At 35.4% G+C, this 27,005-nt stretch overlaps 5 protein-coding genes across 8 annotated transcripts in view; 2 read left to right on the top strand and 3 right to left on the bottom strand.

Annotated features, from left to right (window-relative positions):
* Nucleotides 1-27,005, bottom strand: part of Eip74EF (Ecdysone-induced protein E74) — a 560,026-nt gene that overhangs the window by 475,334 nt on the left and 57,687 nt on the right. The gene's annotated exons all lie outside the window — the stretch shown is intronic.
* On the top strand, nucleotides 8,339-9,867 carry LOC118181182 (uncharacterized). Its single transcript, XM_035350261.2, has 3 exons — nucleotides 8,339-8,522; nucleotides 9,114-9,173; nucleotides 9,257-9,867. Exons 1-3 carry the CDS (start codon nucleotides 8,469-8,471, stop codon nucleotides 9,602-9,604), a joined length of 462 nt encoding a protein of 153 aa, XP_035206152.2. The 5' UTR covers nucleotides 8,339-8,468; the 3' UTR covers nucleotides 9,605-9,867.
* On the top strand, nucleotides 11,324-13,831 carry LOC118181183 (uncharacterized). The gene is made up of 3 exons (XM_085808907.1): nucleotides 11,324-11,524; nucleotides 11,626-12,124; nucleotides 12,210-13,831. The coding sequence occupies exons 2-3, from the start codon at nucleotides 12,018-12,020 to the stop codon at nucleotides 13,429-13,431; spliced, it is 1,329 nt and encodes a 442-aa protein (XP_085665033.1). The 5' UTR covers nucleotides 11,324-11,524; nucleotides 11,626-12,017; the 3' UTR covers nucleotides 13,432-13,831.
* LOC118181184 (uncharacterized protein F54H12.2-like) lies at nucleotides 16,977-18,224 on the bottom strand. Its single transcript, XM_035350263.2, has one exon. The coding sequence runs from the start codon at nucleotides 18,222-18,224 to the stop codon at nucleotides 16,977-16,979; it is 1,248 nt and encodes a 415-aa protein (XP_035206154.2).
* LOC118181185 (uncharacterized) lies at nucleotides 20,662-24,175 on the bottom strand. The gene is made up of 3 exons (XM_085809755.1): nucleotides 21,923-24,175; nucleotides 21,642-21,800; nucleotides 20,662-21,552 (listed from the first exon to the last, which is right to left on the bottom strand). Exons 1-3 carry the CDS (start codon nucleotides 21,974-21,976, stop codon nucleotides 20,701-20,703), a joined length of 1,065 nt encoding a protein of 354 aa, XP_085665881.1. The 5' UTR covers nucleotides 21,977-24,175; the 3' UTR covers nucleotides 20,662-20,700.

Genomic DNA, 27,005 nt, shown 5'->3' on the forward strand with positions numbered 1-27,005 from the left:
TCCACAATTAGTCATTCGCTGTATCCTTTTGCTCAGCATGTGTGACGAAATTTAGTTGGCCAATCTGGCAGTTAAGCAGACTGGTTTCACAACGATAGCGAGCTCTTCCATACATTATGGGTCCTGGGTTCGAGTTCAAGGTCCAGGCCTTTGCCAACCTACTTTCGTTATTTCTAAACTGCTTAGGAAGTAAAGAAAAATTTTTCGTGATAAATAAATTTTAAAATTATAACGCAGAACCAGTTTTATGAAGGTTTATTTCATAATACTGGTTCTGCTTCTTGTTTTCTTTATTTTAATTTTTCAGCATTCCCCAAGATTTAAGTGTTTATGTAGCTGTTATTTATTCGATTCGTGCGCCACATGCAGACGAGAAATGAAAGAATTTACTTCTAAATCATACGAATGGCATTCCCAAGTAGATATCACGCCTTAAAACATCAACTAAAAAGAAATATTTCCTGTCGAGTTCCTTATTCTCTTGTTTACTTCGAAAACGATGGTACTCCTTTTATTTGCTTTTACCTTACATTTATTTATTTGTAGGCAGTAGTCATGCGCGTTTTTCGCTCCACGGTGGACACTTGTGTGATACGTAAAGAATTCTGCTTCGCCGAGCTGTTTACCTTACTGGTTTTAAACTGCTTACAAGAAAGATAAGCCTTCTTGCCTGTACGCTTCCTTGCGCTCAACAGAAGTTCATCAAACTCCCCCGCACATTAAATTATCTTCAGTTCCTCGATAGTGTTGAGCTAAGGTATTTTCTTTTGATACAAATGTAAATCACGAGGTTTTATCTTTAAGTGAATTATTAATATCTTCATGTTAATGATAACATACTACCATAAATGCAACTCATTAAACTCCTTTCAACGAAGTTTACTAAAGAAAACATAAATTACCTATACTTTTGATTACAGAAAACAGGGCAGCAATATTTTCTTCAGTCTTCTTTATCTTTCATGCATTTTTATAAACCGTTAAAGATGACTGCAAAAATGCATTAAAGCATTTTTACAATCTTTCCAGGATCGCAGTTGTAGAAATAGTGCATTATATATTCAAAGAAAAATTTTATAAAAACAATCAAAGCAGACTTCATTACATTCTTTTCGGAAAACAAAATAAAAATATAAAGATATATTAATTTTTTTTTTAGAAACACAATTAAGAGAAACATTCAGTAGAACATTATACTAATGTCAGTGGAATGCATACGTGTATACACATGCATAGCATTTTAAATATGAATTAGTTCCCTTTCTGTAGTTTTCCAGTTTTAATGTTTTTGTTGCTTTCTTGATATTTTTAATATAAAATAATTTATGTATTAATATATCATTCATTTCAAATTACATGTAATAATACTCTTAGCCGCTGCATTTTGCAAAATACAAGCAACGCTACGTATTTAGAAGCTAAACCTTATCTCAGCAGTAACATAAGCGATGCATTTAAGTTACGTAAATATATTATTAAGCATATATATGGCAATGAAAAGCGAAATATAGATGCCTAAGTATTCATAAGGGTTTAAACATGGTTCCATGGAATGTTTTCAAGGATTCCCCAACATCTGTTTTTTTTGGGGGGGGGGTTAGATTTGTTTTCCCTTTACATTACTTCATACCACTTATTCAACTTTTACATTCAAAAGTTTATATAATTATATTCTAAAATTTGTAATATATGATCCTGAAGTCGCATATAATATGAATACCCATATTACGTTGTATAAACAATGACTCGGTACGTTTAATCAATCAAATTATTAACTTAAATGATTATAATATTGGTGCATAAAAACAGTCCTTTCTTAAGTCAAATCACTAACCGAGATCTAATTTATCGTATATTCAAATTGATTATTATTTAATCGGCTCAGAAGGAAATAAGGGAATGAACAATTCGATTATCTCTTGCAAAAAGGTGTAAAAATCATATTGAAAAATTTAAATAAGATCCGTGGAAAAAATAGATTTTCCTTACCCAAAATAGCCTTGTCTATGATTGCTGGATAAATTATACATAAAATTTTTAATTCAGGCTAATTTAACATTAGCTGCAGATGTAGCATTTTTATGCAAGAATTCTTTGCCGTCTGAAAACGGTATAAAAGTTTTCTTTGGGGATAAAAGGATTGAGGAACTCCTGCTTATCGGAACCGCCATTACCATAGGTTGTGAGGTCGCAAAAGACCCCACGCAGCCTGCCCGTTCCATCAGAAATCTAACACTGTCTCCATCAGAAATTTATCATTGAGAAATAAACAGTGTTCAACGGTTTTATCCGTACGACCACTAATGGTTTTTGTTTAAAAAAACTATATTTCTTTCAAGAGCTTTGTCGCTAGGGAAGGATGCTAAATTTTCTCTTTCTGAGATAAAAAGAAATTATTTATATACGTGGAATGATATTTTATATGATTTCATATAAAACTGAAAGGTAATCAAATATTAAAGATAAATAAAAGCTTTTACGCCAATCCTGTTTGCATATAAAAAATATTTATATACGCGGAATGATATTTTATATGATTTCATATTAAACTGAAAGGTAATCAAATATTAAAGCTAAATAAAAGCTTCTACGCCAATCCTGTTTGCATATTAAAAAAATTATCTATATACGTGGAATGATATTTTATATGATTTCATATTAAACTGAAAGGTAATCAAATATTAAAGCTAAATAAAAGCTTCTACGCCAATCCTGTTTGCATATCAAAGAATATATGCAAACAGAATTTGTGTAAAATCTTTAATATAATTATTATACTATAATATATAAAATTAGTTGTATTTTTATAGCTATAATTTTAGTAAGAACATAATTAATATAAGGTAATTAATGAAACAATTAAAATTTTCTTTTATTGGCGATGCCTATGCTGAAGTTTAATGAGCTATAATTACCACATACAGGCACTAGAAATTATTATGCGCATGTAGATGCTATTTAACTACAAAAAAGTGCAAGCTGTAAAACGTAAATCACAAAAGTTACTTAAAAACAACAACTGTATTTTCTTAATGCGATACCTGTACTCAACCTATGATGGATCCTTTCTGGAAGTGAAATTATACGAGTATTTAGTTAAAATTACTCGTATTTAGTTAAAATAAGGGCATATAATCTTTGATATGATTATATTCCGTAAAAGAAAAGTCATAAATAAAAACTGTGATGATCCGTAAACGAAAGTTATAAATAAAACTGCAAAAAAGAAAATTTCCTTTTTGCATAACATTCCCCAGCGTAGTTTAAAACTTAATACTTTTCTGAACATTATATTTATAAATCATTCACGAGTCTGTCTTAACCGAAAATTGTTTATCAAGATACACGACTAAAAAAAGTAATGCCTGTCTTTTGTTAAAAGAATGACCCTCAGACATTACAAAACGCCAAGCTTAACAAGTACACAAAAGTAAAGACATTTATCAAATATTTTCCAGGTATTAAGTACTTCTTCATCCTGGAAAATTCCATTTAAACGTCAGTTAAAACAAACAAGCACGAAAAACTTCGTAATAGCTCAATTCTTATTATAGCGCAGAGAGAAAAATCAAAGATGACCCTCAAAATGCTCAAAGAAAAACAAATTCTCCAAAAAGATCCGAAACCTTAAACCTTGCAAGCAATATCAAAATAAACAAAAAATAAAATTTTAAGTCACAGGAAGGGGAAATGTTAAGATCATTCTAACGAGGCTAAAGATAGAACAGAGGCTAAACAGTTAAAGATGATTGGATGAGATCCAGGAGTTAACTGGAGAAGGCACAAGTAGGGCAGTAGTTTTACTCCGCCTCTAAAACACTGGTGGATTGCCCCACTGGAAACACTCGACCACGAGATTGGGAAAAGTCTGTCGTACGTCTTTTATCTTTCACAATGAAAAACAGCCTTCAATTCCGCCTTTGACCGAAAAAGAAAAACGTTCCTAAGCGTTGAAATTGAGCGAACTTAAGAGACACAAATCGGGTTTTAAGAACAAGTACCGAAGAGAGACATTTGACATTAATCGTATTACTATGCTTTCTCCTACTTAAATATCTGAGCAAAGTTATTTTGCAAGGAATTCTCCAATGCGAGCTAGTAAACTGGAAGGCCTATGGTTCGTATTCCGGCGAAAATACAGCTGATTTTTCATGCTTCCTTCACCAAAAGAGACTAACAGTCTCAGCAATTATTATTTTTATTGAAGTCCACAAGTAAAGGATTTTAATGACAAAATACTTTTAATGGTAAAATAACGTTTAAAGACGATTTTTCCCGTCTTCCGCACCGAAAATTTTAAAAGTCTGTACAGTAGTGCTCGAATTAAAATATGGTGGACAATAAACCATCACCACCTGAATATGGTCCATGGGGGAGAAATAAAAGGAAATATATTCCCCATCTGTGCTGTCGTAGTGTAAACAGTTATCACGTTGAATTAGCGAAATGGAAGATCCGTGATTCGAATCATGGAATAGCATAATGGATTTTTCACATTTCCTGTTTCGAAAAATCTAAATAGTCTCTATAATTTAAGCTGTAATAGTCCTTCAGTTTTCCTGTACAATAGTTATTGAATAGTAATTCCGCTATACTTCGATTAATTAAATGATCGCAAGGGTACGGTAAATATGATCAGCATTCTATCCACATCATTAGATTGCTGAAGAATCTCCCATTATGTTAGGAATTCTGAAAATTGGAAAGCAAATATGCAGATAATCTGAGTATGATTTGCAAATAAGTAAAATTCTTCATATTCACTATCAGAGCCCTCACACTGAAAATATCCCCCCCCCTACTGCTACATGAAAATAAGCAAAATTTAGGTAATTATAAATGACGCAATTTGAATTTGAGACATAAGACTAAAAAATTTGATTCTGAAAAAAAATTACATTATCGAAACGCAGCTAAATATAAATAGAAACAAAACCGACAAATTCTTTTTGATGAAGTTCTGAATGTAACAGGATGTAGAGTATTAAGCTTGCTAAAGCTTTTTTTCCGTAACTACTGTTCCTAGAGACCTTATGCTTCTAGTTACAAAGTTTCTTAAGGTAGACCATTTTATGAAAGTAGTTTCAATACTAAGGTAGAAAGATTGTATAAAAACAAAATCTACATTTTTATATAATTTCTGTAGATCAAAAATTCTAATAAGTAAAATATGAGCTTTAATGAGTTAACAATCAAAACAAGTTCCATACCTTTAAGTGAAAAATTCGCACAGATATGTTCATTTGAAGTGACTAAAATAATAATTTCTAATGCAAACGAATTCAAAATACTTCACAGAAAGAATAATGAAATCCTCTTCGTGTACTTCACAATCTGTTTAATTTAAACACCCCGTTAGCGTACGATTTATAATTGATTCATATCAAAAATAAGGACAAAAATGAGTTACAACAAATAATGAAAGGAAATTGACGTTCTGTCAGTTGAGTACGTATTAAGTTGTTACGATTTTCAATCACTGCATTTATTTTTCTGTCCGTGACTTTCAAATTAAAAATTGTCTGTAAACAAGTTCAATTGTGTGAATGGAAAAATCACAGCAGATATTGAACTGCCGAAATTTCTATGAAACACTGTTATTTAACTACACCCCATACTGAAAACAGAAAATGATGAAAGGATCATGTATACAGCGGATCTTAAAAAAAAGTACCTAATATTATTCTGAATTCCTAGTCTGATTAAGCTTGCATAAACAGACAGCTGAACATTATCCGTGACAGAAATACTCACATACACTTCAATAAAAGATAAAAAGCGTTCAACCAATTTGATCAAATTCTGGGTATAAGCGGTTAAAATTCAAAGGTTTTTCTTTCTGGAGCATAGTTCTGCTACAAAAGATTACGAGCCGCACTAAATTTTACCTACATTATATAACGAAATAAGCCCACTGATAAGTGATAAACAACTTGTATTTAAATTTTAACTTTAAGCGTTTACTAATGCCGCCTAGACAGGAAAATGGTAAGTGAATGCCGTACCGAAGGGCCCGGGTTCGAATCCCGGAGAAGGCATGGGTGTACTTTGTCGGTCTCTTCATAAGAGGCTACTGCGGTCCACCTTTTAAGTGCCTCCATAATAAAGTGACCACCGCTTCCGGCCTTACTAGTGCCCAACGTCTATAGACGGCTTGATCTCGCCATTGTGGAGTGGGAGGGCATTTGCTAATTTCAATTCGTCTTATATTAGAAAAGGTGAAGATAAAAATGTGTGTCGTAGACGCACTCAGCAGATTAGTTTATTAATTTCTATTGTATAGTGAAATTTTTAATTAATTATAAGAGTTGATTTTTTTCATAAACTGCTCATTGTTGCGCAGTTTCATTTACGTTGTAAAATAAAACAACTGATTCACTGTCGTTTAATCTTCATTTAATATTATTTATTTATTATTTAACTTCGTTTAATCTTATCGCCAAGTTTCAAAATTTACATATAAATTTAAAATTGGATTTATCATCTAATTATCCCATTCTCATTTCCATGCAATTCATACCGTAGCGAGTTTCATGCGTTCGATTATTCGATCCGTTAAAGAATCGGCATGAGATGTTTAGAAAAAAGCATACATTAACTGTACACATAAAAATCCATGAAAATATATCATCATGTTTATGTGTTAGAATTCGTTTTGAGGCAAATGTAATGTTTTTGCGTTTTATTTCTGAAATATTAGAATCCTGAGGTTTTTCTTTTTAAGGCAACAACAAGAAATGTAGTAAGCATCTTTTTCCCGTAGTGTTTGATAGCTAAATGGAAAGATACGAATACGAAACTGATTTTGTATCAAGGTCAACGTACCGTAGCCGATATGAAGCGAAATACGAATCACAGATAAGTGAGAAAGGATTTCAAAGTCACGACATTTAATTCGGCCACTTTAGTAAGGCAACAAAACAAAACCTTCTTTGCCAACTTCCAACTGGGTCAAAGACCCAGCTTTCTTTTCATCGCATAAGCAACGTTAACTGGGGAGTTGTCCATTCTGACTTATTTTTAGTGTGGACAATACTAATTCCCAAAATATTATTTATTTGACCTCCTAACACAGAAAGCAAAACAGCGCTCATGGAGTTTTCTCAGCATTGTTATCAAACTCTTTGACTAAGTTGCAAACTGCTAAGCCCTTCTCAACACTGATTAAGCAAAGAACAAAGCTGTCTTTCTCAGCACTGATGAACCTAAGATCTTCGCTTGTTACATTTTTTAAAAAAGTATGTTTTAACTTTTTGCAAAAGAATAATTTTAAGTTAGGTTTCGACAACTGGGATTTTTGACTGCCACTGATAATTATATGCTAAATCATGTGCAAAGTTCTTAAATCCTATACTGCTCGCGCCAAATTATTCTTAGAATCATCATCAAACAGTTTTAGTTAAAATGGTTACACTTACCGCCAAACATGGACATTGACAGATTTTACGATTAGGCAACCCCCAATGATACGTATAGCTTCATAAAAAAGTTTTAACTTGTAATAACAGTAATGTGTCGTATAATATATATAATGTTTAGTATGTGGTATGCCGAATTTCTGCATTTCTGTGATGTTTTTAAGTGATTCAGTATCGCGCACATTATACAGTTATAACGTGACGCGATATTCAACTCCCGCGTACGGGATGGCTGTATCAGCGTTTTAGTAATTTTCCCCATGCGTAACGCGTAAACGAGCCAGTTTCTCTTAGAATGCCCCCCACGAGTGCATCCCTGACCTTAGGCAGATAGCCCTCGAGGCTTTGCCGTAATCACATAAACCAAACCATGATGGGATATAAACATTTCCACATTTGGTACATTGGCGCACATTTGGCGATTGGCTTCCAGTTAACAGTGCCTATTATGACTATTTGTCCAATTGTCATTACTTTTCTATTGTCGATAATAATATTTATTTTAAGTTCTTCATCAAGGTATCCTTTATCTTACGTAGGTAACCATAAGTAGTTAGCCAGGTTTTCAAAACTCTGACATCAGTAGATAGAATATGGGGGTTTGGAGCCATGTGGCGCTGTGGCGCTCACAGACGACGGACGGGGGGAGAGGAAATTTACGGAGGAGCCCGTGTGGGTTGATACGTCATCAACCACGCGGCTTAACCCCGGACGTGCTGCATCCTGTTTGTGACGTCATCACGCATTATCACTTCGTATTATCTTGCTATTTTTACGTCAGACACATGTCTCATCCTTTTTGTGTAGTAATCCGGTTTCATGTACACGTTTATCGATTGACATAGAACTCCCCGCTGCTTTGATGTCATACTAAATCCGCAACCTGATTGTAGCATGTTAGAATTTCTAGCGCATTCTTTTTAGTTCAGCAACGACCGCTAGAGGGCAGTAGTCGTATCCATAGCGCTTTCTGATTGGTTCTCATGGATCCTGACCAAGGCCTATATAGAGAGACGCTGGACCCTATCATATCATTTCCGCCTGTGTTGCATGTTTTGTTCCTGCTTTCGCTCTTCCTGTTTGAATCAAGACGTGTTATTCGAGGTAAGTGTTTTACCATAGATTATGTTTGCATTCATATACTCGATGTTAATATTTATTTTTATTAGATATTATACATAGTTTTTATAATGTCTACTTTATTTTTCTTTAAGACTTTTCCCTGTGATTATTTTAGTTGAACCCATTTTGTTTTAATATAAGTCATTCATTTTCGATACCTCTTTTATATTCATTTTATTCTGCGCTTTTCCCTATTATTTATAGATTACATTTATTGAAATATGATACCTAATGTAAATTTTCTTTGTTGAATATTTTTTAACTTAACGGTACTCTTAGGTTTTCACGCGAAATATTATTGCATTCTTTAAATTATCTTTAGTATGCTTTCTTTTTCCTAACGTAAATCTTCTTAGTTAAATTAACATTATTTCGTGTTTCCATGTAAATATTATCGCATTTATTAAACTGATGATTTGCCCTTTGCATTCTTTCTATTTAACGCTACAATATATTTTTAAATGAGTTTGTTTTTATTTTACTATTATAAGTAAGTTTATTTTAATATTTTAACTTTTTTAGTCCTATTTATTTCATAAACAATTGAATTCTTTCTCTACTTTTTTTTTCCAGATGGAGCATACATCTGAAGCTATGTTTTTAAATCATGAGGTTGCTCAACCACAAGGCAGCGTAAGTATCTTTCTTTTTTTAAATATGATATGTTTGAGAAATTTTGAGTTATAATACTTATTTTTGTCCTCTTATATTTTTAGATGGATCCTGAATATGTTTTTGAACATGAAGACGTGCCTTTGGATGATCAAACGATTGCTATAATGGATTTTGGTGATCTTACATCATCACAGTTGGATTCGCCTTTCGCTGATACCCCAAATTTAACTTGCTCGGAGTGTAATAAAACTTTTGCACACCAGAGAAGCTTGACAAGACATATTGAAGTGCAGCATTCAATATCAAGACACATTTGCGCCATATGCAAAAAGGAGTTTTCCCGAAAGGATAGTTTAATGAGGCATATGAAAACGCATTCAGAACCCGACATCCATGCCATCTCGCTCAGTGAAACGAGCAGCTTCCCCCGCCACCCTGCCTGCCCCTAAACGACCACGGCAAGAACGCCCACCCTGCCTTGGTACGTTTGCTACAGAAATCATTTATCCCAGTGAAGACACCAAAACAGATTTGCAAGTATTTTTAGAGTCTTCAAAAACTGATATCGCTAGCAAGATTCGAGAAGCTGCCACACAGCATCAAGGTATCAAATGGTACTTGAATGCTTCTGTGAAGATGGTCAGAAAAGTGTCAGAGACCGAGGAGGAGACATGCATCCCTTACTTTCGATCGAGATGCTGTACTACGCTCACGGGAGAAATGCCCGATATGCAAGCAGCTTTTGAAAAGGTAAGAAAGTTAATTTTATGTGAATTTTAATTTATTTTAAAATGTGTGTAAAATTAGTAATACTCATGAAATGTTTTACAGGCGCTGGATTCCTTGGACAAATTTCTGAAAAAAGGTTCAGGATGGGTTTTAGACTCCGTCCAATATCTGGAGCTCAAGATCGCTGTCTACAAACCCCTGGCGGCCTCTTCCTACATACCCCTACCGAAAGCCTTAGCCAGTAAAATGGCAGTTCTCAATATCCAGAATGAGGACCACAAATGTCTCGTCTGGAGTGTGTTAGCAGCTCTTCACCCCATCAAAGATCATCGAGAACATGCATATCGAGTATCTCACTATAAGCCCTATGAAAACGAAATCAATGCGGACGGGTTGTCTTTTCCCACCCCCATTCACCGGCTGGACAAGTTCGAGAAAATGAACAACCTGTCGATAAACGTGTTCGGTTGGGAAAACAATGAGATTTTACCTCTTCGGATCACCAGGAGTCGAAACGGTAATTTATCTCTATTTTGTAAACTTTAATAGACATGCTTTAAGTTTGAAAATTATTTTATGAAATGGTATTTTTCTCTTTTGTAGGTGATCGTCATATCAATCTGTTGCTCATTTCTGATGAGGAAAAGAGACATTATTGTCTTATCAAGAACATATCTCGTCTTCTTGCCGGACTCACCAAACATAAGTGTGGAACATTTTATTGTGACTATTGCCTTCACCGATTCACAAAGAAGGAGACTCTCGACGGGCATGTAGAAGACTGTCGAGTGCATGGATCACAAAAAATTAAAATGCCGGAAAATAAATGGTTAAAATTCGACAAGCACCAGTTTCAACTACCCATTCCATATATAGTTTATGCCGACTTTGAATCCATTTTAGTAAAGCAAGCTACCTGCCTACCGGATCCTTCGAAGTCATCAACCACCTCTGTAGCCAACCATCTTCCTTGTGGATACAGTTACGTGATCGTGGGACAAGACGGTTCATTTTATCGGGAACCTCAAGTATATAGAGGGAAAGACGCTGTCAACCACTTTCTAGCATCTTTATTGGAAGAAGAAAGGGGCATCTTTGAAATTTTGAAAACTGTAGAGCCTATGATTTTCACCCAAGAAAATCAATGGGTCTACGAATCTGCCTCTGAATGTCATATCTGTGAGAAGCCATTGAATGGAGATAAGGTAAGTATTAGTCGAATATTATAACTTCATTCAGTAATATGCTTTATAATAATGTGTTTTTAAAACAAATTTTTCATTTTTTAGGTGCGGGACCATTGCCATCTTTCAGGAGTCTACAGAGGCTACCTGCTCATAATGGATGCAACATCAATTTCAAATTTGCAAATTTTCTACCCGTGGTCTTTCATAATCTGAAGGGATATGATTCTCACCTCCTGATGCAAGCGGTGGGAAAATTCAAGGACGAAGAGATTAAGTGTATTCCGCAGAATTCAGAAAAATTCATCTCTGTTTCTTTGGGTCGTCTACGCTTCATCGATTCTCTACAATTTCTGAATGCTTCTTTAGAAAAGCTCGCGGCTAATTTGGAATCCCAACAATTTCAACTCACAAGAACCTATTTTCGGGAAAAAACAGATCTGATGCTTCGAAAAGGTAATCAGAATTTCTATAACTTTTTATATATGATAATGTATTATGACTTTTTTATACAGGTTTTTTTTTAATCTCGATATTTTTAAAAAAAATTTTTCCAGGTGTCTACCCTTATGAGTACTTAGATTCGTTTGAGCGATTTGATGAGCCGCACCTTCCACCTCTCTCTGCCTTCTACAGCCATTTAACAGAGAGTGATATCAACGATGAGGATTACCAACATGCGAACAGAGTCTGGGAAGATTTCGGATTACGTCATCTAGGAGACTACCACGACCTCTATGTAAAAAGTGATGTTTTGCTTCTGGCGGATATTTTTCAAAACTTCAGACGACTATGTCTTGATTTTTACAAACTGGATCCGGCACATGTTTACACAGCACCTGGTCTGGCCTGGCAAGCTGCTCTACGCATGACCGACGTCCAACTGGAGTTACTCACCGATCCTGATATGTATCTCTTTATAGAAAAGGGCATTTGAGGTGGCATCGCTATGATTTCTCATCGCTTCAGCCCAGCCAATAATAAATATATGGAAAATTATGACCCAACGAAGTCATCATCTTATATTATGTATTTGGATGCCAATAACCTTTACGGGTAAGTATCCTTTCCAAATGTTTAGATATAATATTTTCTCTATTATTTACTTGTGATATTCATTATTTTTATTCTATCTTTTTAGATGGGCCATGAGTCAAGCTTTACCAACCCATGACTTCAAGTGGCATGACGGACCTCTTAACTCCATGGAGATGGCTGACGATGCGGAAGAAGGATGTATCCTTGAAGTTGATCTGGAGTATCCAAGGGAACTTCACGATGATCATTCGGACTATCCTCTTGCTCCCGAACAAGTAGTCGTGACTCCTGATATGTGGTCACCTTACACGCGAGACCTGGCAACTAAATTCCAAATCCCACCGAGCAGTTCTATCAAATTGGTGCCAAATCTGCAACCTAAGCATCGGTACGTGATACATTACCGAAATCTGAAGCAATATGTTTCACTGGGGCTTCACGTGACCAAGATCCATCGAGTGCTAAAGTTCAAACAATCTCCTTGGCTTGCAACATACATTGAATTCAACACTAGGCAACGTAAACTGGCTAAATCTTCATTCGAAAAAGATTTGTTTAAACTCTTAAACAATTCAGTTTTCGGAAAGACGATGGAAAATCTCAGAAAACGTACCTGCATTGATCTGGTTCATCGAGATAAACAAGCCAAGAAGTTAGTCGCTGCTCCAACATTTCATTCCTTCAAGATCATCACCGACGATCTGGCAGCCATTGAGCGACGGAAAACCAGCTTGGTTCTGAATCGTCCTATCTATGTAGGCTTCAGCATCTTGGATTTATCAAAAACGTTGATGTATCAATTTCATTATGGATATATCAAGAAAACATATGCATCAAAGGCCCGTTTATTATTCACAGACACCGACAGTCTGTGTTACGAAATAGAAACTGATGATATTTTTCAAGACATGAGCAACAATCTGAACTTATTCGATACCTCAGATTACCCAGAAAATCATCCCCTCTACAGCCTTACCAATAAAAAGACGATTGGTAAAATGAAAGATGAACTATCTGGACAAATTGCCCAAGAATTTGTTGGACTCAAGCCAAAAATGTACAGCCTACTGAGTAACTCTACTGAGAAAAAAACTGCTAAGGGCGTATCGAAAACCATCCTTAAAAGACAGATTCGTCATGGGGACTACGTTAACTGTCTTTTACAACAACAACGCGGCCTTGCGCATGTGCAACGTATTGCTAGCCACAGTCATCAGATAAAGACTGTGGCTTACACGAAAGCTACTTTGTGTCCTTTCGATACAAAACGGTACATTTTGGACGATGGGATATCGTCCTATGCATACGGACATTATGCCATATAATTTTAGTTTGAATAATTTTGTCTCAAAATTCTCTGTACATTGAATCAAAATTCTAAAAGTATTTTATTGTGGAAATTTATGATGTAAATAAGTGTAATGATGTGTCTTCAAACTTTAATAAATGTTTATTTAAGTATATTATTTCTTGTTTTGTACTTTTAAAAACCAAGTCTTCAGTAAAGAGAGGGTTCTCTGAATCTTTTTAAAAAAATGCTTAACACGTTAGAATATTTTAATCAAGTTACAATAATTAATCTGGCAAGTTAGAAAAATTAATTTTAGTTTTATCAAAAAATGGAAAGTTAGAAAAATTAAAAAGTTGGTGGAACAGCTATAAATAGAATTGTTTTTCGAATAAGAATTTAGTTAAGATGGAATTGTTGAAATTAAAGCATCCTTTCACGATGTTAGCTGCTGGTCCTAGTGGCAGCGGAAAAACCATGTTTATTAAAAAATTAATGGACCACCAAATGATCACTCCTTTTCCTCCTAAAATTATTTGGTGCTATGGTGCTTATCAAAGTCTTTACGATGAGATGAATCATATTGAATTTTTTGATGGTTTGCCTGAAAACATCCACACTTTATCAAATTCTGTGATTATTATTGATGATCTTATGTCGGAACTCGGAAATGATATAAGATTGACTAAGTTATTTACCAAAGGATCTCATCATCGAAATCTTAGTGTTATTTTCATTGTACAAAATTTGTTTCATAAAGGTATTCGAGAAATGTCTTTGAATGCTAATTATTTAGTGCTCTTTAAAAATACAAGAGACAAGTCTCAAATTATGCATCTGGGAAGGCAGTTATACCCAGAAAAGAACAAGTTTTTTCAAGAAGTGTATCAGGATGCTACATCTAAACCTTACAGTTATTTATTGGTTGATCTCAAACCTGAAACATCTGACTCCATGCGTCTGAGAACGGGGCTTTTTCCTAACGATAAATACTACGTCTATCAACCTCGCTAGTCATTCGCTGGTGAGTTGTCAACGAGTGAAGATGTCTGTGGTGATCGACTTTGAAGGCTTCCAACATTCTTCAGGACAGTTTTTTATTAAAGAACTTGCAGCTTTTGCCGTAGGGGACCCAACGTATCGTGGCAGATGGACTTTTCAACCCCCCTGTTCCTTTGAAGATTTCAGCAAGAAAACACAACTCACGTTTTCGTGGGTATCTCGGAATATACATAATATGGACTGGACATATGGAGAAATGTCATATGCAGATTTAAATTTAGTCCTTCAGATGCTGTTTCGTTCATTTAAAAAAATATATGTCAAAGGTCTGGAAAAAAAGAAATATTTTCAAAATCATACCAGAAAAGAAGTGATTAATTTGGATGATGAAAACTGTCCCCGTTTTTGTGACTTACCTTCAGGAGAAATAGTATGCCCTTATTTGCATGTGAAGAACTTTTCACACTGTGCTGTTCAAAAAGCCGCCGCTTATGCACGCTTCGTAGAGACTCTATAAAAGCCCAACACTTTTTTCTTTACTGTCATTCGTGTATAAAATGTCGAACTGTTCGCTGCACCAATTAGAGCAACCGAAACTCATCTCGAAAAGTAAATTTTCAAGTGATTTGCTTCGCAAGTGCCCCAATAGTGTCATAAAAACTGTGTGTGAATGTGCCTTAAACTTGCTTCGAGGTCATCTTGCCGTTTCCTCCAAGCGAAAGGCTCAATTAGCGCCTTATAAACGAAGTTTACGAAAACTCGCCAATAAAAAAGTACCTCTTTATAAGAAAAGAAGACTGCTTGTACAAAAAGGGGAAGGTTTTCTAAGTGTTCTCTTACCTGCGGCTATTTCTGTCATTAGTTCTCTTATTCATGGAGTTCAGTAAAAAACTTCTCATCGTACCAGAAGAAAGACGACAAACGGTGGAACATCTTACCGAACTGGATGAGAAAATGGATAGAATTTTAAAGAAAAAAGACCTTGATGAAAGTGAAAAAGCAGCTTTGTATCTACAAGTACTCCAGAAATATATTACCTATCAGTTACCACCCCCCGTTGAAAAAACAGAGAAACCTATGGAAAAGAAAGAAGAAACTTTGGTGAAGAAAGAAGGAATTCCAACGGAAGATCCATTTGAGAAAAATGTTGTGAATGTGGCTCCTTTAAAATACAAGTCTCAAGCAAAAGACATTTATCATCATGTAAAGAAACATATTTCAGATGGAGGTGAACTCATTTATCGGGATCAGGTCGTTCCAGGGACTCATGTTGTGACACTTATCAATCATTTTTTAAGAAATAAGAAAAAACCAGTTGTTGGACAAAATGAATTTTATGCTGTGTTAAAAGAATTAGGTTTACCTACTATGTATGATGTTCATAACAAATTAAATGTCATGTATGCTCGAAGAAATGCATGGATTAGATATTAAATAAAACAATGTTAACTTGATATATGTGTCTTTATTGTGTTCTTAGGAATAAGATACTTTTCCGAAATAAAAAATAATTATGAAAAAATAAATAAAATAAAAAATAAAAAGATTTTTTCTAAGACGGAAAAAGTTTTATTTACAGTTTTTAAGATGAAAAACTTCAGTTTTTTTTATTTATTTTTATTTTTATTTTTATTATTATTATTTTTTTTATAAGTCGAAAAAAATTCATTTAGATATTTTTAGGTCGAAAAAATTTCACTTTAATTTTTTTACGGAGAAAAATCTCAACTTTTATTTTTTCTATGGGAAAACTCATGTTAATTTCAAAATGTAAGGGGAAAAATTTACACTTTGATTTTGAAAAGTCGAAAAAATTTCATTTAGATATTTTTAGGTCGAAAAAATTTCACTTTAATTTTTTTAGGGAGAAAAATCTCAACTTTTATTTTTTCTATGGGAAAACTCATGTTAATTTCAAAATGTAAGGGGAAAAATTTACACTTTGATTTTGAAAAGTCGAAAAAATTTCATTTAGATATTTTTAGGTCGAAAAAATTTCACTTTAATTTTTTTAGGTCGAAAAGTGATATTTGTGTTTTTCTTCATATGAAAAGGTTTCATTATTTAAAACTCAATATGCTTTTATATAAGTTGAAAAAATTTATTCAGTCAGAAAAATAAAACAGAGAAGAAAAAATACATTTCAAATATTTCATTGTTTAAAAATCATTCTTACACCATAAGTTTTTTTCACAAATTGATACAGGTTAAAATCACTCATTTTACATAAATTTTCAATAATGGCGTACATAGATTGGCCTTGGCTTCGTTTCAGTACATAATAAATACAGTATGCTCCACATACATTAGAAGTTACACTCTGTAATGGAATATTATTCCATTTTACATTTGAACAGTGGAATCCATAAACATCTGGAGATTGTCCGTAAGAATCAAAAAATTCTAATTCTTCATCTTGAAAAAAGGCTACCCAATGCGCTCCGGGTTCTGTGGAGTTGTCTGTATTCACAACGATGGCTGATCTTCTAATTAAGGGAGGTATTTTATCAGCTGGATAAACTCCTCGAAAGACAGCTGCTGCTTCACGAGATAAAATGTCTTGTATAATACGACCATCCATCAGTTAAAGTCAAAAATGATGTTCCTCGATTTATTAATTTCAATCACGTTATCAAATTCTGCAAAGATAATCACACACACGGTTTGCTCGAGAGGTTGGCTGAACTTTAACTCAATCCGTAGATTAGAATGCTTAATGAGATTCATATGCTCTCCATCACAAAGGTCTGGTGATAATTCGAAACCAAATAACACATTACCTTGTAAATAGTCTTCTCTGGATATAAAAATGCCTTTATCGTGCTGGGATTTATTGAAAAACAGGCTATGATAAGCTCGAATATAATTGTTGTTATCAAAATTTGGTTCCAGTGGATTGTAAGGCACAGGCTGTCCGTCGACGTACACTCCAATGAAATTCAGGTGATAATGTTTAAACTCAAATGGTGACTTGGCAAAATTTCCATGAAAAGCGTCATTATCAACACATCCCATTACAATTCTTTGAGGCATCTGGCCAACAAAAACGTTGTCTTGTATCAAGGACATGCTATTTTGGGGAATGGAATAGACTTTACATAATACTCTATTAATAGGATACTTAGCATTACTCTTCTCTAACGCTTTGGCATGACCTAGGATAACTCCAGGGCTCACACGCACTTTTCTCACGAAAAGAGATACATGTTCTAAAACCACTTTATGACCTGCTTTCCCTTGCAAACAAAACTCCGGCTTGCTTCTTATGAGAGTTAATTTAACATCCACCATATTTAATAAAAGCCTTTCTTGATGAAATAAATCAAAATGAATGCCACCAATCATATCAACAGTAGAACTCAGTTTGAAAAAGGAAGATCGCTTCTCTAGTTCTTTATCATACATTTCAGCTGCTAATTTTGAAGTTTTACTATCATAGCCGTGATTGAGCAAAGTTTCAATATAAGCTCTATAGGGGTATGTGTTACTAGAAGAAGACACCAGTCGTTCGTTTAATGTGACATCCACCTGAGAAAATAAAGAATGCAGGAACAAATTTACTGGGCCGATTGTAGCATCTTTATCCAGAGATGAACCATCCGTTTTTATTATTTTTGCTCTCACGTAGAGTTGTGTTTGTGACAAGTCAATATAATCTTCTCCACTGCCTGAAATATGAAATTCTACGGGACCTCCATCAAATACATTAGATAGAGGATGAAACTGAACCCATTGGCCGCTCTGAATCGCCGTTTGAGTTCCAGGTAAATGAAAAAGTTCTAATTCGGATTTAACACATTCAGGGGAATCTTTCATGATAAAAGCCATTATGAATCGAAAATATCACGTCTTCTCTGCTTCACAGCTTTCGGAGAAATGAAGTGTTTTGACTGTTTTCGCTTCCTTTTATACTTGCCACTACCAACCATGGTCTGGGCTTTACGAATAGCTTTTGCAGCTAATACTTTTCCCGCCTCTTTGGCTCTTTGTTTAGCAGCAGACTTAATGTTTTCACCTGCCAACACATCATTTGCGATGAGAGTTCCGGTGCGCAAAGCTTCTTTCCCCACCGTTTTAGCTCCTTTCACAAACAAAGGCATAGCAGAGCGAAATAGACTACGAAAAAATCCCCCGAGACCATAGCCCTTTTGATAGGGTTGACCTTGATAATAAGAAAGTCCCGAGCCGGTTTGATAATGATTTTCATAATTCTGAGTACAACATTCGTATGGTACGAGCATCTTGATGTCTTCTTTACAAATAAAACTTTTCCTCTTCTGTTGTCATATTTATAGGATTTGTCGCCTTCGGAAATGAAGCACAAGAATTAACTTACCCCTCTCAAAAGGAACGAATGTACCCGAATTGAGTCGGATTTCCACTTCGATTGTATTAAATGAATTTCTTGCTACTGGTACATAATGCGGTCTGTCGTACTGTACATTTACGGTATCACCATCTTTTCCGGTAACTGTCACGACTCTTAAGAGGGGAGCTTGCACATTACCAACAATCTGAGGCGAAACGATATCACTATACACATAAAGTAATGTATAAGCAGAATGCAAATCACCCACATATGGACTATTCCAAGTACCTTCGACAATCTGCGGTTCGAAGCCTAATAAACTTGCCAATCCCGAATCATAAAAGATTAATCGAGCTCCATTTTGCGTCACAATTTTCACTCTTTTTGTTGAACGATCATACTGTAAAGAGATTTTATCTTTAAATGATGCTAATGTCATGGCTTTTAAGAGATCTGGGACACTTTCGTAACATCCTGGTGGTATTTTTCTATTGGCAACTTCCCTTACACCTGAAGAGTCACCCAAATCAAAGCCAAAGAGATTGTTATCTTTGTTAATATTGTACCAGGTGTGCGGGTAAATGATCTCAGAAAGACCAACTTCCCATTCCCCGTTCAAAGATATGGGTACAGGCAATTGAGTAATGAAATGAGAGATAGTATTTCCTGGAAAATAACGTTGAGAGCTATCACTAGGTAACGTCATATAGAAAGACATCTTGGCAAATGACGATTCTTTATACGATGTGGAGTTTTTATATTCTTTTCACATCTGTCACCCATGCATTAAATTTTGGTGGATAACCTACGAATTTCACATAGTATTCCGTCATACCATTTCTCTTTCTTTCTCGCAACACTTTTTCAACAGGATAATATCCCGAATCTGAAATTTTTTGCAGTTCCTTTTCGTAGAAGGTTCCTTCAATGACTTCTCCAGCAAGGTCTTTAAGTCGATAAACAGGTGGATTTCTAGGAAGGATTTCATGGATCGTAAAGATTTCTCTCGTCCAGTTACTTTCATAGCCTTTTTCAAAAATCATTTTTAATTTGCTAACGCGCACTGTATCTCCCACTTTGAACTTAGGTTGAGGTTTATGTAGGTCTTTATATAATTGATTCCACACTTGTTTCTCATTGTGTTTATTGACATTCGCTGGTTCAGTTTGAATAGAGCAATGCCAGGTATGATTATAACTGTGAATTAATTTATCTATTACGTCAATATAACGATATGTATTCATTTCACTGAAGTACTTCCACATTTTGCTTTTGAGGGTTCTGTGGAATCGTTCGATGATGCTTGCCTTTACTGTACTGTTCTCAGTTGTGAAAAAAAGAACCTTTTCTTTTTTAAGATAAGTTTGAACGATTTTATTCTTATACTCTTTACCTTTGTCAGTCTGTAACACATGTGGTTTTCTCTCGCTAAAAATATGTTCAAGAGCTGATTTGACACTCTGACCTGTTTTATCTTTGAGGGGAATAACCCAAGCATATTTGGAAAACACATCAATACACGTTAGCAAATATTTATATCCATCGTTGTGTTTGGCAAGAGACTGCATATCTGCCAAATCAGACTGAAACTGAGCGTCGATGCCTCTGACGAGGACGCGATTGCGACGAAAATGTCGCTGGGTAGGCTTGTGCAAAGTATATGACTCTTTGCTGGTAAGCCAATTCTTGATCGTTTTGTGACTTTCTTTGCCTTTTAAAGCACGATGCAAAGCACTCACTCCACCAAAACTGGCGGAAAGGGCTGGATCGCGATACATCTGAGTCAGATTCATGGTATGTACAGCAGTGATTTTTACTAATAGAAATGTGAACGCTCATTTATAGTTTACTCTAAAACATACAACCTCTTATTTCTATATCAATCCTTCTTATGAACGGAAAGCAAATGTGTATGAGTATTTATAGTGTTCCCTTATATATTTATTTTTAAACTTAATTATGAGACAGTAAAGAGACCATTATAAACCAATAATTTTATTTACTTTTTAAACATTCATAATATTCAATACCATAAGCACCATATTTTTCCAGATTGGTAGGACAAAATGTTTCTTTCACTTCATCAAGTACATGTTTGAGACAAACAGATTTTAAAAAGTCTTTTGTGATATAATGTGCTGGTTTAATCAGAAGTAAATAAGGCTCTTCAGTCCATACATTTCCATAAAATTGCCTGACTATGTCGATAGAATTTAATTTCAGAGCCATGGAGTTGATAGTTTCTGTTTTATAAATAGCGAGCTCTTCACAGTTTATAAGTTTAGGATACTTCAAATCTCCGTGTTCTTGGATCAGCTGTTCTAGTGACGTCTTTAGAATAGTTTGAAGGCATGCTGTTCCCAAAGAAATGTCGAAGGATTCTGGAAGCTTTTCCTCGTTAATAGGTTCCTCGGATACACTTTCGTAGGCTTCAAAAAAGTCCATACATTGATATACGAGGTTAGTGACGATGGTACTGATGCGACTGTAATTTGTGGACAATTCTTCCCACTGGGCGATTGTAAGTCTAATATTGCTTTTCTCCACTCCTTTTACTGTAAATTGCTTTAACGTGATGTGGTAACCATTATATTCCGCACTAAAATTCTTGGGTAGGTGCAGATTCATTGTGAACACCTCTTGTGGGCTGTGTTGAGAGAAGGTGTCCAAACACGAAGGCTCTAAATTCACACCGTTACGAATCGGATAATATGAACTCCCGTACTTGCTGTATTGCCTGATGTGCACTTTGATCTTTCCGTTGAAAAGGGTAGGTCCCACAAAGACATTGTTGCCAATATGTGTCAGCTCCTCTGGGATTGTGCCTTCAGTAAAGCGTCCGTTGCGCTAAAAGAGAAAAAATAATGATGAGTCGTTTGATAAAAGAATAATAAGTCTGCGTTATAGCAAGAATAAACTCTTTTCGTAATACTTACTTTCTTTTTATATGTATTTTCTTCGTCTATTTTTCGTTTGCCATTAGCGTTCTGCGAGATGGGTGTTTCTTTGGGCTTTTCATGGTATTGTTCAGAATCTGAAATCTTCGGCACATCCATGTTGAGAGGCTCGTTCTCAAACTGTTGTTCCAAATCCATCTAAAAAATATAAAGTCAAACTATAAAGGCAGTGCAACAAATGCAGATTTTCGTACTCAAATTAAATAGTAACATCAAATATACGAACACGAAAAAGATATATGATTAAAAATAATACGTACCTCGAATAACACGTCTTGATTCAAACAGGAAGAGCGAAAGCAGGAACGAAACATGCAACACAGGCGGAAATGATATGATAGGGTCCAGCGTCTCTCTATATAAGCCTTGGTCAGGATCCAGGAGAACCAATCAGAAAGCGCTATGGATACGACTACTGCCCTCTAGCGGTCGTTGCTGAACTAAAAAGAATGCGCTAGAAATTCTAACAAGTTGCAATCAGACCGCGGATTTAGTATGACATCAAAGCAGCGGGAAGTTCTATGTCAATCGATAAACGTGTACATGAAACCGGATTACTACACAAAAAGGATGAAACATGTGTCTGACGTAAGAATAGCAAGATAATACGAAGTGATAATGCGTGATGACGTCACAAACAGGATGCAGCACGTCCGGGATTAAGCCGCGTGGTTGATGACGTATCAACCCACACGGGCTCCTCCGTAAATTTCCTCTCCCCCCGTCCGTCGTCTGTGAGCGCCACAGCGCCACATGGCTCCAAACCCCCATATTCTATCTACTGACATCCAAGAAGACAGTAAGGAAACAAATAGTGCCTCCTTATGATTATTTTTCTTTTAGTTCTCGTTCCCAAAGATGATTCAGATGTAATAGACCTTTCAAGTGTGACTCCCTCCATGGGATACTACGAGGATCTGGTAAGGGCGGGATGAATTCCCGCTGAACATTAGAATAGACAACGAAGCATCAAAGCAAGTAACCATTTTGTATTCCTCCATAATCAAACACACACAGAAATTAACATCACTTTCGAACTCATCAGCAGGCAAGCTGCAAAATGACTAAACACTAGTAGTTCGACCGAAGTTCAAGTTAAAGTGAACGAGCTGGCTGCTTAACAGTTTTTAATTTCCCCCACCTTTTTTTCATGTAACATACATAGCCAGTTTTTCCTTAAAACCCCCCCCCCAGGAAAATTCTTCTCTTGGCAAATAACTCTCGTATGTCCTGTTATAATCCAACATCACTTTCACAGGAGTTCTCAATGGAACCAATGTTTTTTTATTGTTTCCTCTCTTTTCCTCCTTTAGGTAAAATTCCTATGCTTGCTAAGCCCACCAGCGGCTGAGCGGTAAAAGTCGCTGAACACTGGTAGTTCGGTCTGAGGTTCGAATCCCGCGAACGGGCTAGCTGCATGGGCGTTTTCGTGGTTTTCCCCATGTGTAACGTGTATACGAGCCAGTTTCCCTTAGAAAGTCCTCCACGAAGGCATCCCTCCCCTTAAGCAGATAGCCCTAGTGTGCTTTGCCATAATTAAATACACCACTACACCCTTAAAAAGTTCTCCACGAAGGCATCCCTCTCTTAAGGCAGATAGCCCTCGAGTGCTTTGCCGTAGTCTAATAAACCAAACCTATGCTTGCGAATAACAGTAAATAAGCCATGCACAGTGCAAAAATAGTTCATCCACAACATTTTAATTTCTTAACTGGGTTCGTACGCAGGTTTGCACATCTATTGCTTCTAAACTAATCATATCTTTGTCATGTCAACTTTTCGACATCAGTTGTGTTTCAATAATGAGCATGAAAAATGAAAAAAAAAAAAAGTATTGGTATAAACAAATAAACTTCACTGCAATTTTTTACTAAAAATTCTTTCTTTTCAATCTTCTTTTCTTTATTTAAGGAACTTCGCCGTGTCAGCAGTGATTCAACACTTTTAAGGAAAAACTGCTACTGATGTAAAACTGGTTTTGCCGTGCCGGTATTGATTCTGAAGAGTAAGAGTTAAAATTGGCATCTTAGTGAATATTAAAAATACTGGTAGCTATTTAAGATAAATTTAGTGTATACTTTTGCCAAATGTTGAATCGGATTATTTAATCCTAGATCATGAAACGTTCTCACCCACCAATGACCGATTCTTCCTCCCCTTCCCCGAATATTCTAATCCAGCTTTGTACCCAATCTGGTAATAGAAGATACATAGGTAATAGGATAGAGAAAACTATGAAGGCCGTTCCCGCCTAAAGAATTCTGACAAAAAGCTGAGCTCCATTTTTGGGATTCCATAAAACGCTGACTTGAAGCCCTAGCTGGTTAAAAGCATCATTTGAATTAAATTCACAAATTTGTATCAGTTGAGTAAATAGGTGATCGTGGTAAAGCACATAAGAACTATTTTCATTTTGTGGGTCCGTCTTGAAAAGTCAAGTACAAGGAATTTCAAAGCCGATAATATTTGGATTAGCTAATTTGATTTTGCGAAATTTATAAAATCACATGAAATTCTTGAAACAAATTGAATTTCTAATGCATTCTTTAAAAACACAAGAAATATTCTGAGCAAATATATCAAAAAATGAAAAAAATTGTCTGTCTAGAACGCTAATGTTGTATCAACAAATAAGACTTAAATCTACACTTAAAAGCAAGTTTATTGAATTTAAGCTCTACAGCTAAATAATAGTCAGTTTTAAAAGCTATAATGAACAATATGAAATATATTCTTTACGAAACATCTTCATTCTCAGCAATATAGCACCATTAAACACTGAGGCTTGTAATTCCGTTGCTCGCGTCTCTAACTGCACGAACTGTTTGCAGAGAAGCTGTGAAATAATGTTTCAGCTCTTGTAAACAGTATCGAAACCTCCACTAATTATGATAAGCTACAAATGTATGCATTTTTAGAAAACTATTTAATTTCAAAACTCACAAACACAGCCCGGGTCGGGGAATGCGCGTTTAGAACTTTTTTTTACAGCCACAGCCTTTGGTTATACAATGAGACTCGTGATAATATTGACAATTTCAAATTGATATGAATTATTTTGTACGTCTCTTTATTACTTAACGCTTAATCTTAAGCCTGGATGATACTTTTATTAACCTCTTAGATTAATCACAAGCAGGGGGGGGAGGCGCTAGGCTTTCTGCCGCAAGGTGCAATTTCAGCGGTAACAATATTCTGTTGCTTATTGCCTTCCTTGAATTGTACACATTTTACCATCTCTAAATTCTACCGTTCGGTGCGGCGGCACCGATTGATTGCACCTGTAGTAACGGTCTGTGGCATCGACCGTTACTACAATTCTCTCAAACTTATGCAAATCACCGACACTTCATTTCCTTTCTTTGCCATAGCTCAGAAAAACCTTTATATATGCCCCTAAAATAAATGTCGGCATCAAAGCCTGCTTGGGATGGGATAGGATGGTAAATTTTTTGGCCGCATAACCTTAAAAGTTAGGATGCCCGAAACTCACGATGAACTTATGATCTTGCTTAATAATAAAGTAAAATTACAAAGACAGTACAGTACTTGCTTAACAATACAGCAACCAACAAAAGTAGCACAAAATGACAAATTCAACTACGATGCTACACTAATAAAAAATGGTGCATGATATGAGGAAATGCATGAAATTGACAAGATGAAAAAGCAACTATACAAAGAGATGATATTCAGTGAACAAATACGATTTAAAATACTTTAAAACTATTTCAGACTAGATAATAAAAACCAGTTTCTTTGATTTCTAACGGATTTCGTATGAAATGTTTTAATAGTTTCTCGTGTAAGTCTTGTCCAGTTAAACTGTCAAGACTTACACGAGAACTATTAAAACATTTCATACGAAATTCGTTAAAATAAGAACATTCAACTAAAATGTGTCGCACTGATAGAATAACATTACAATTTGAGCAGATAGGCTTGATTTCAGCTTTCAGAGGATAATTTTTAGCTAGTCGACAATAGCCAATTCTAACAAGGCCAGTTAAAAGGACTTAATCCCTCCCGATTCCTAGTAGTCTCCCAATATTTCTACTATAGGTTTTATTCTTGTTATGAAGTTGAAAGTCGCTGCCACTTCTTCAAGATCTCCTGCTTGACAATATTGGTATTTTCGAAAGGAATAGGTCGACTGGACAGTTCAACAGCAGATTTTGCTGTGATGTGTGCCCAGCGCAGTCAAGGCCTTCTTTATTGTTTTTTCCAAAAACGCAAATCGCTGACCTTTCCGTTGTTTTTGCTGTCATAACAAAATATCCTGTACATACCCCTAAAACAAATGCCGGTATCTACGGTTTCTCGTTGTTTTATGCAAATGTATGAAAAAATAGCCAATCCCGCATGTGCGTGTGTTGCCAGAGCTTTCAGTTCTGTACATCCCCTAAAACAAACGGCGGCATTAAAGTAAATCTATTATTTACTGTTTGTCAAGGTTGACCGAGAATTTTGGTCGAAGGTTAGTTCCACGGAAGGGCTCCAAAAAGAAAAGCTCCGCACATTCTGAGGAAGTAAACCCAATAACTTACTCCTTTGACAGACTGTGAAATATGTTTATTTGAGAAAGTGGCATGTTTCTCAAAAATTGAAACGCCCTCTCTCGAAAAAGGCTGATATTTATTACTGTTTGCGAATGCTTCGCGCAATTAAAATTACGCACGCAACAAAACTGAAGACAAAAAAAAAAGTTTAAATAAACATTATAATAGTTCGAGTTTAATGTCCCTATAACGTGAACAAGCAAAGAGAAAAAGTGAAGCCCTGAGTTCTAGGTGAGAAATGCTGCGGGGAAAACTGCTGAAGCAACCAAGGCTAACTTGGTTGTCGACCTTCGAGGCCACGTTGACTTGGCTGGATTGAGAAAAATTTAAAGTCGCCAAACTAAGCGATAAGTGATTGAAAATGACAGTACGAATGATTCGGAGCCCCGGAAGTGAAATTGCTATTCCCGTGTTTGGGATGCGTTTTGATAACGAGAAAAAGGGGGGGGGGAAATGCAATTAATTTTTAAATTGGCGTCTTCAGATAAGTGTAAAAATAAATATGTTTACACATAAAGCCTCGATATTATTTACGTTTTCTGATTACGAAAAGAATAGCGTTATTGCGAAACTGAATACGTACAATTTACATTTTTATTAAGTAAGAAATTGTGCTCTAGGCTTTTGGGTTGAAATTAAGTTTATCGTAAACGTAATGGTATCTTGAAGAATTTTAAACGCAATCAATATCATTTAAATGTGTGGGAGTTTTAGGTTGACAATGCGCATATTTTCTGCGTACTTTCTTTCAAGTCAAAGCCTTTCGTCGCTTCATATTTGATTC

This window comes from Stegodyphus dumicola, chromosome X2 (genome assembly GCF_044657685.1).
Source record: "Stegodyphus dumicola isolate Sdum_Otavi_A_Nest chromosome X2, ASM4465768v1".
In the NCBI taxonomy this organism is placed as follows: domain Eukaryota; kingdom Metazoa; phylum Arthropoda; class Arachnida; order Araneae; family Eresidae; genus Stegodyphus; species Stegodyphus dumicola.

Bases quoted from the DNA above. Each gene is read 5' to 3' on its own strand.
- LOC118181182 (XM_035350261.2), top strand. From the start codon at position 8,469: ATGTTTTGTTCCTGCTTTCGCTCTTCCTGTTTGAATCAAGACGTGTTA. The intron at 8,523-9,113 runs GTAAGTGTTTTA...TTTTTTTTCCAG, and splicing joins ATCAAGACGTGTTATTCGAG to ATGGAGCATACATCTGAAGC. The intron at 9,174-9,256 runs GTAAGTATCTTT...TTATATTTTTAG, and splicing joins TTGCTCAACCACAAGGCAGC to ATGGATCCTGAATATGTTTT.
- LOC118181183 (XM_085808907.1), top strand. From the start codon at position 12,018: ATGATTTCTCATCGCTTCAGCCCAGCCAATAATAAATATATGGAAAAT. The intron at 12,125-12,209 runs GTAAGTATCCTT...CTATCTTTTTAG, and splicing joins GATGCCAATAACCTTTACGG to ATGGGCCATGAGTCAAGCTT.
- LOC118181184 (XM_035350263.2), bottom strand. From the start codon at position 18,224: ATGGCTTTTATCATGAAAGATTCCCCTGAATGTGTTAAATCCGAATTA.
- LOC118181185 (XM_085809755.1), bottom strand. From the start codon at position 21,976: ATGTTTCGTTCCTGCTTTCGCTCTTCCTGTTTGAATCAAGACGTGTTA. The intron at 21,801-21,922 runs GTACGTATTATT...TATATTTTTTAG, and splicing joins ATCAAGACGTGTTATTCGAG to ATGGATTTGGAACAACAGTT. The intron at 21,553-21,641 runs GTAAGTATTACG...TTTCTCTTTTAG, and splicing joins AAAATACATATAAAAAGAAA to CGCAACGGACGCTTTACTGA.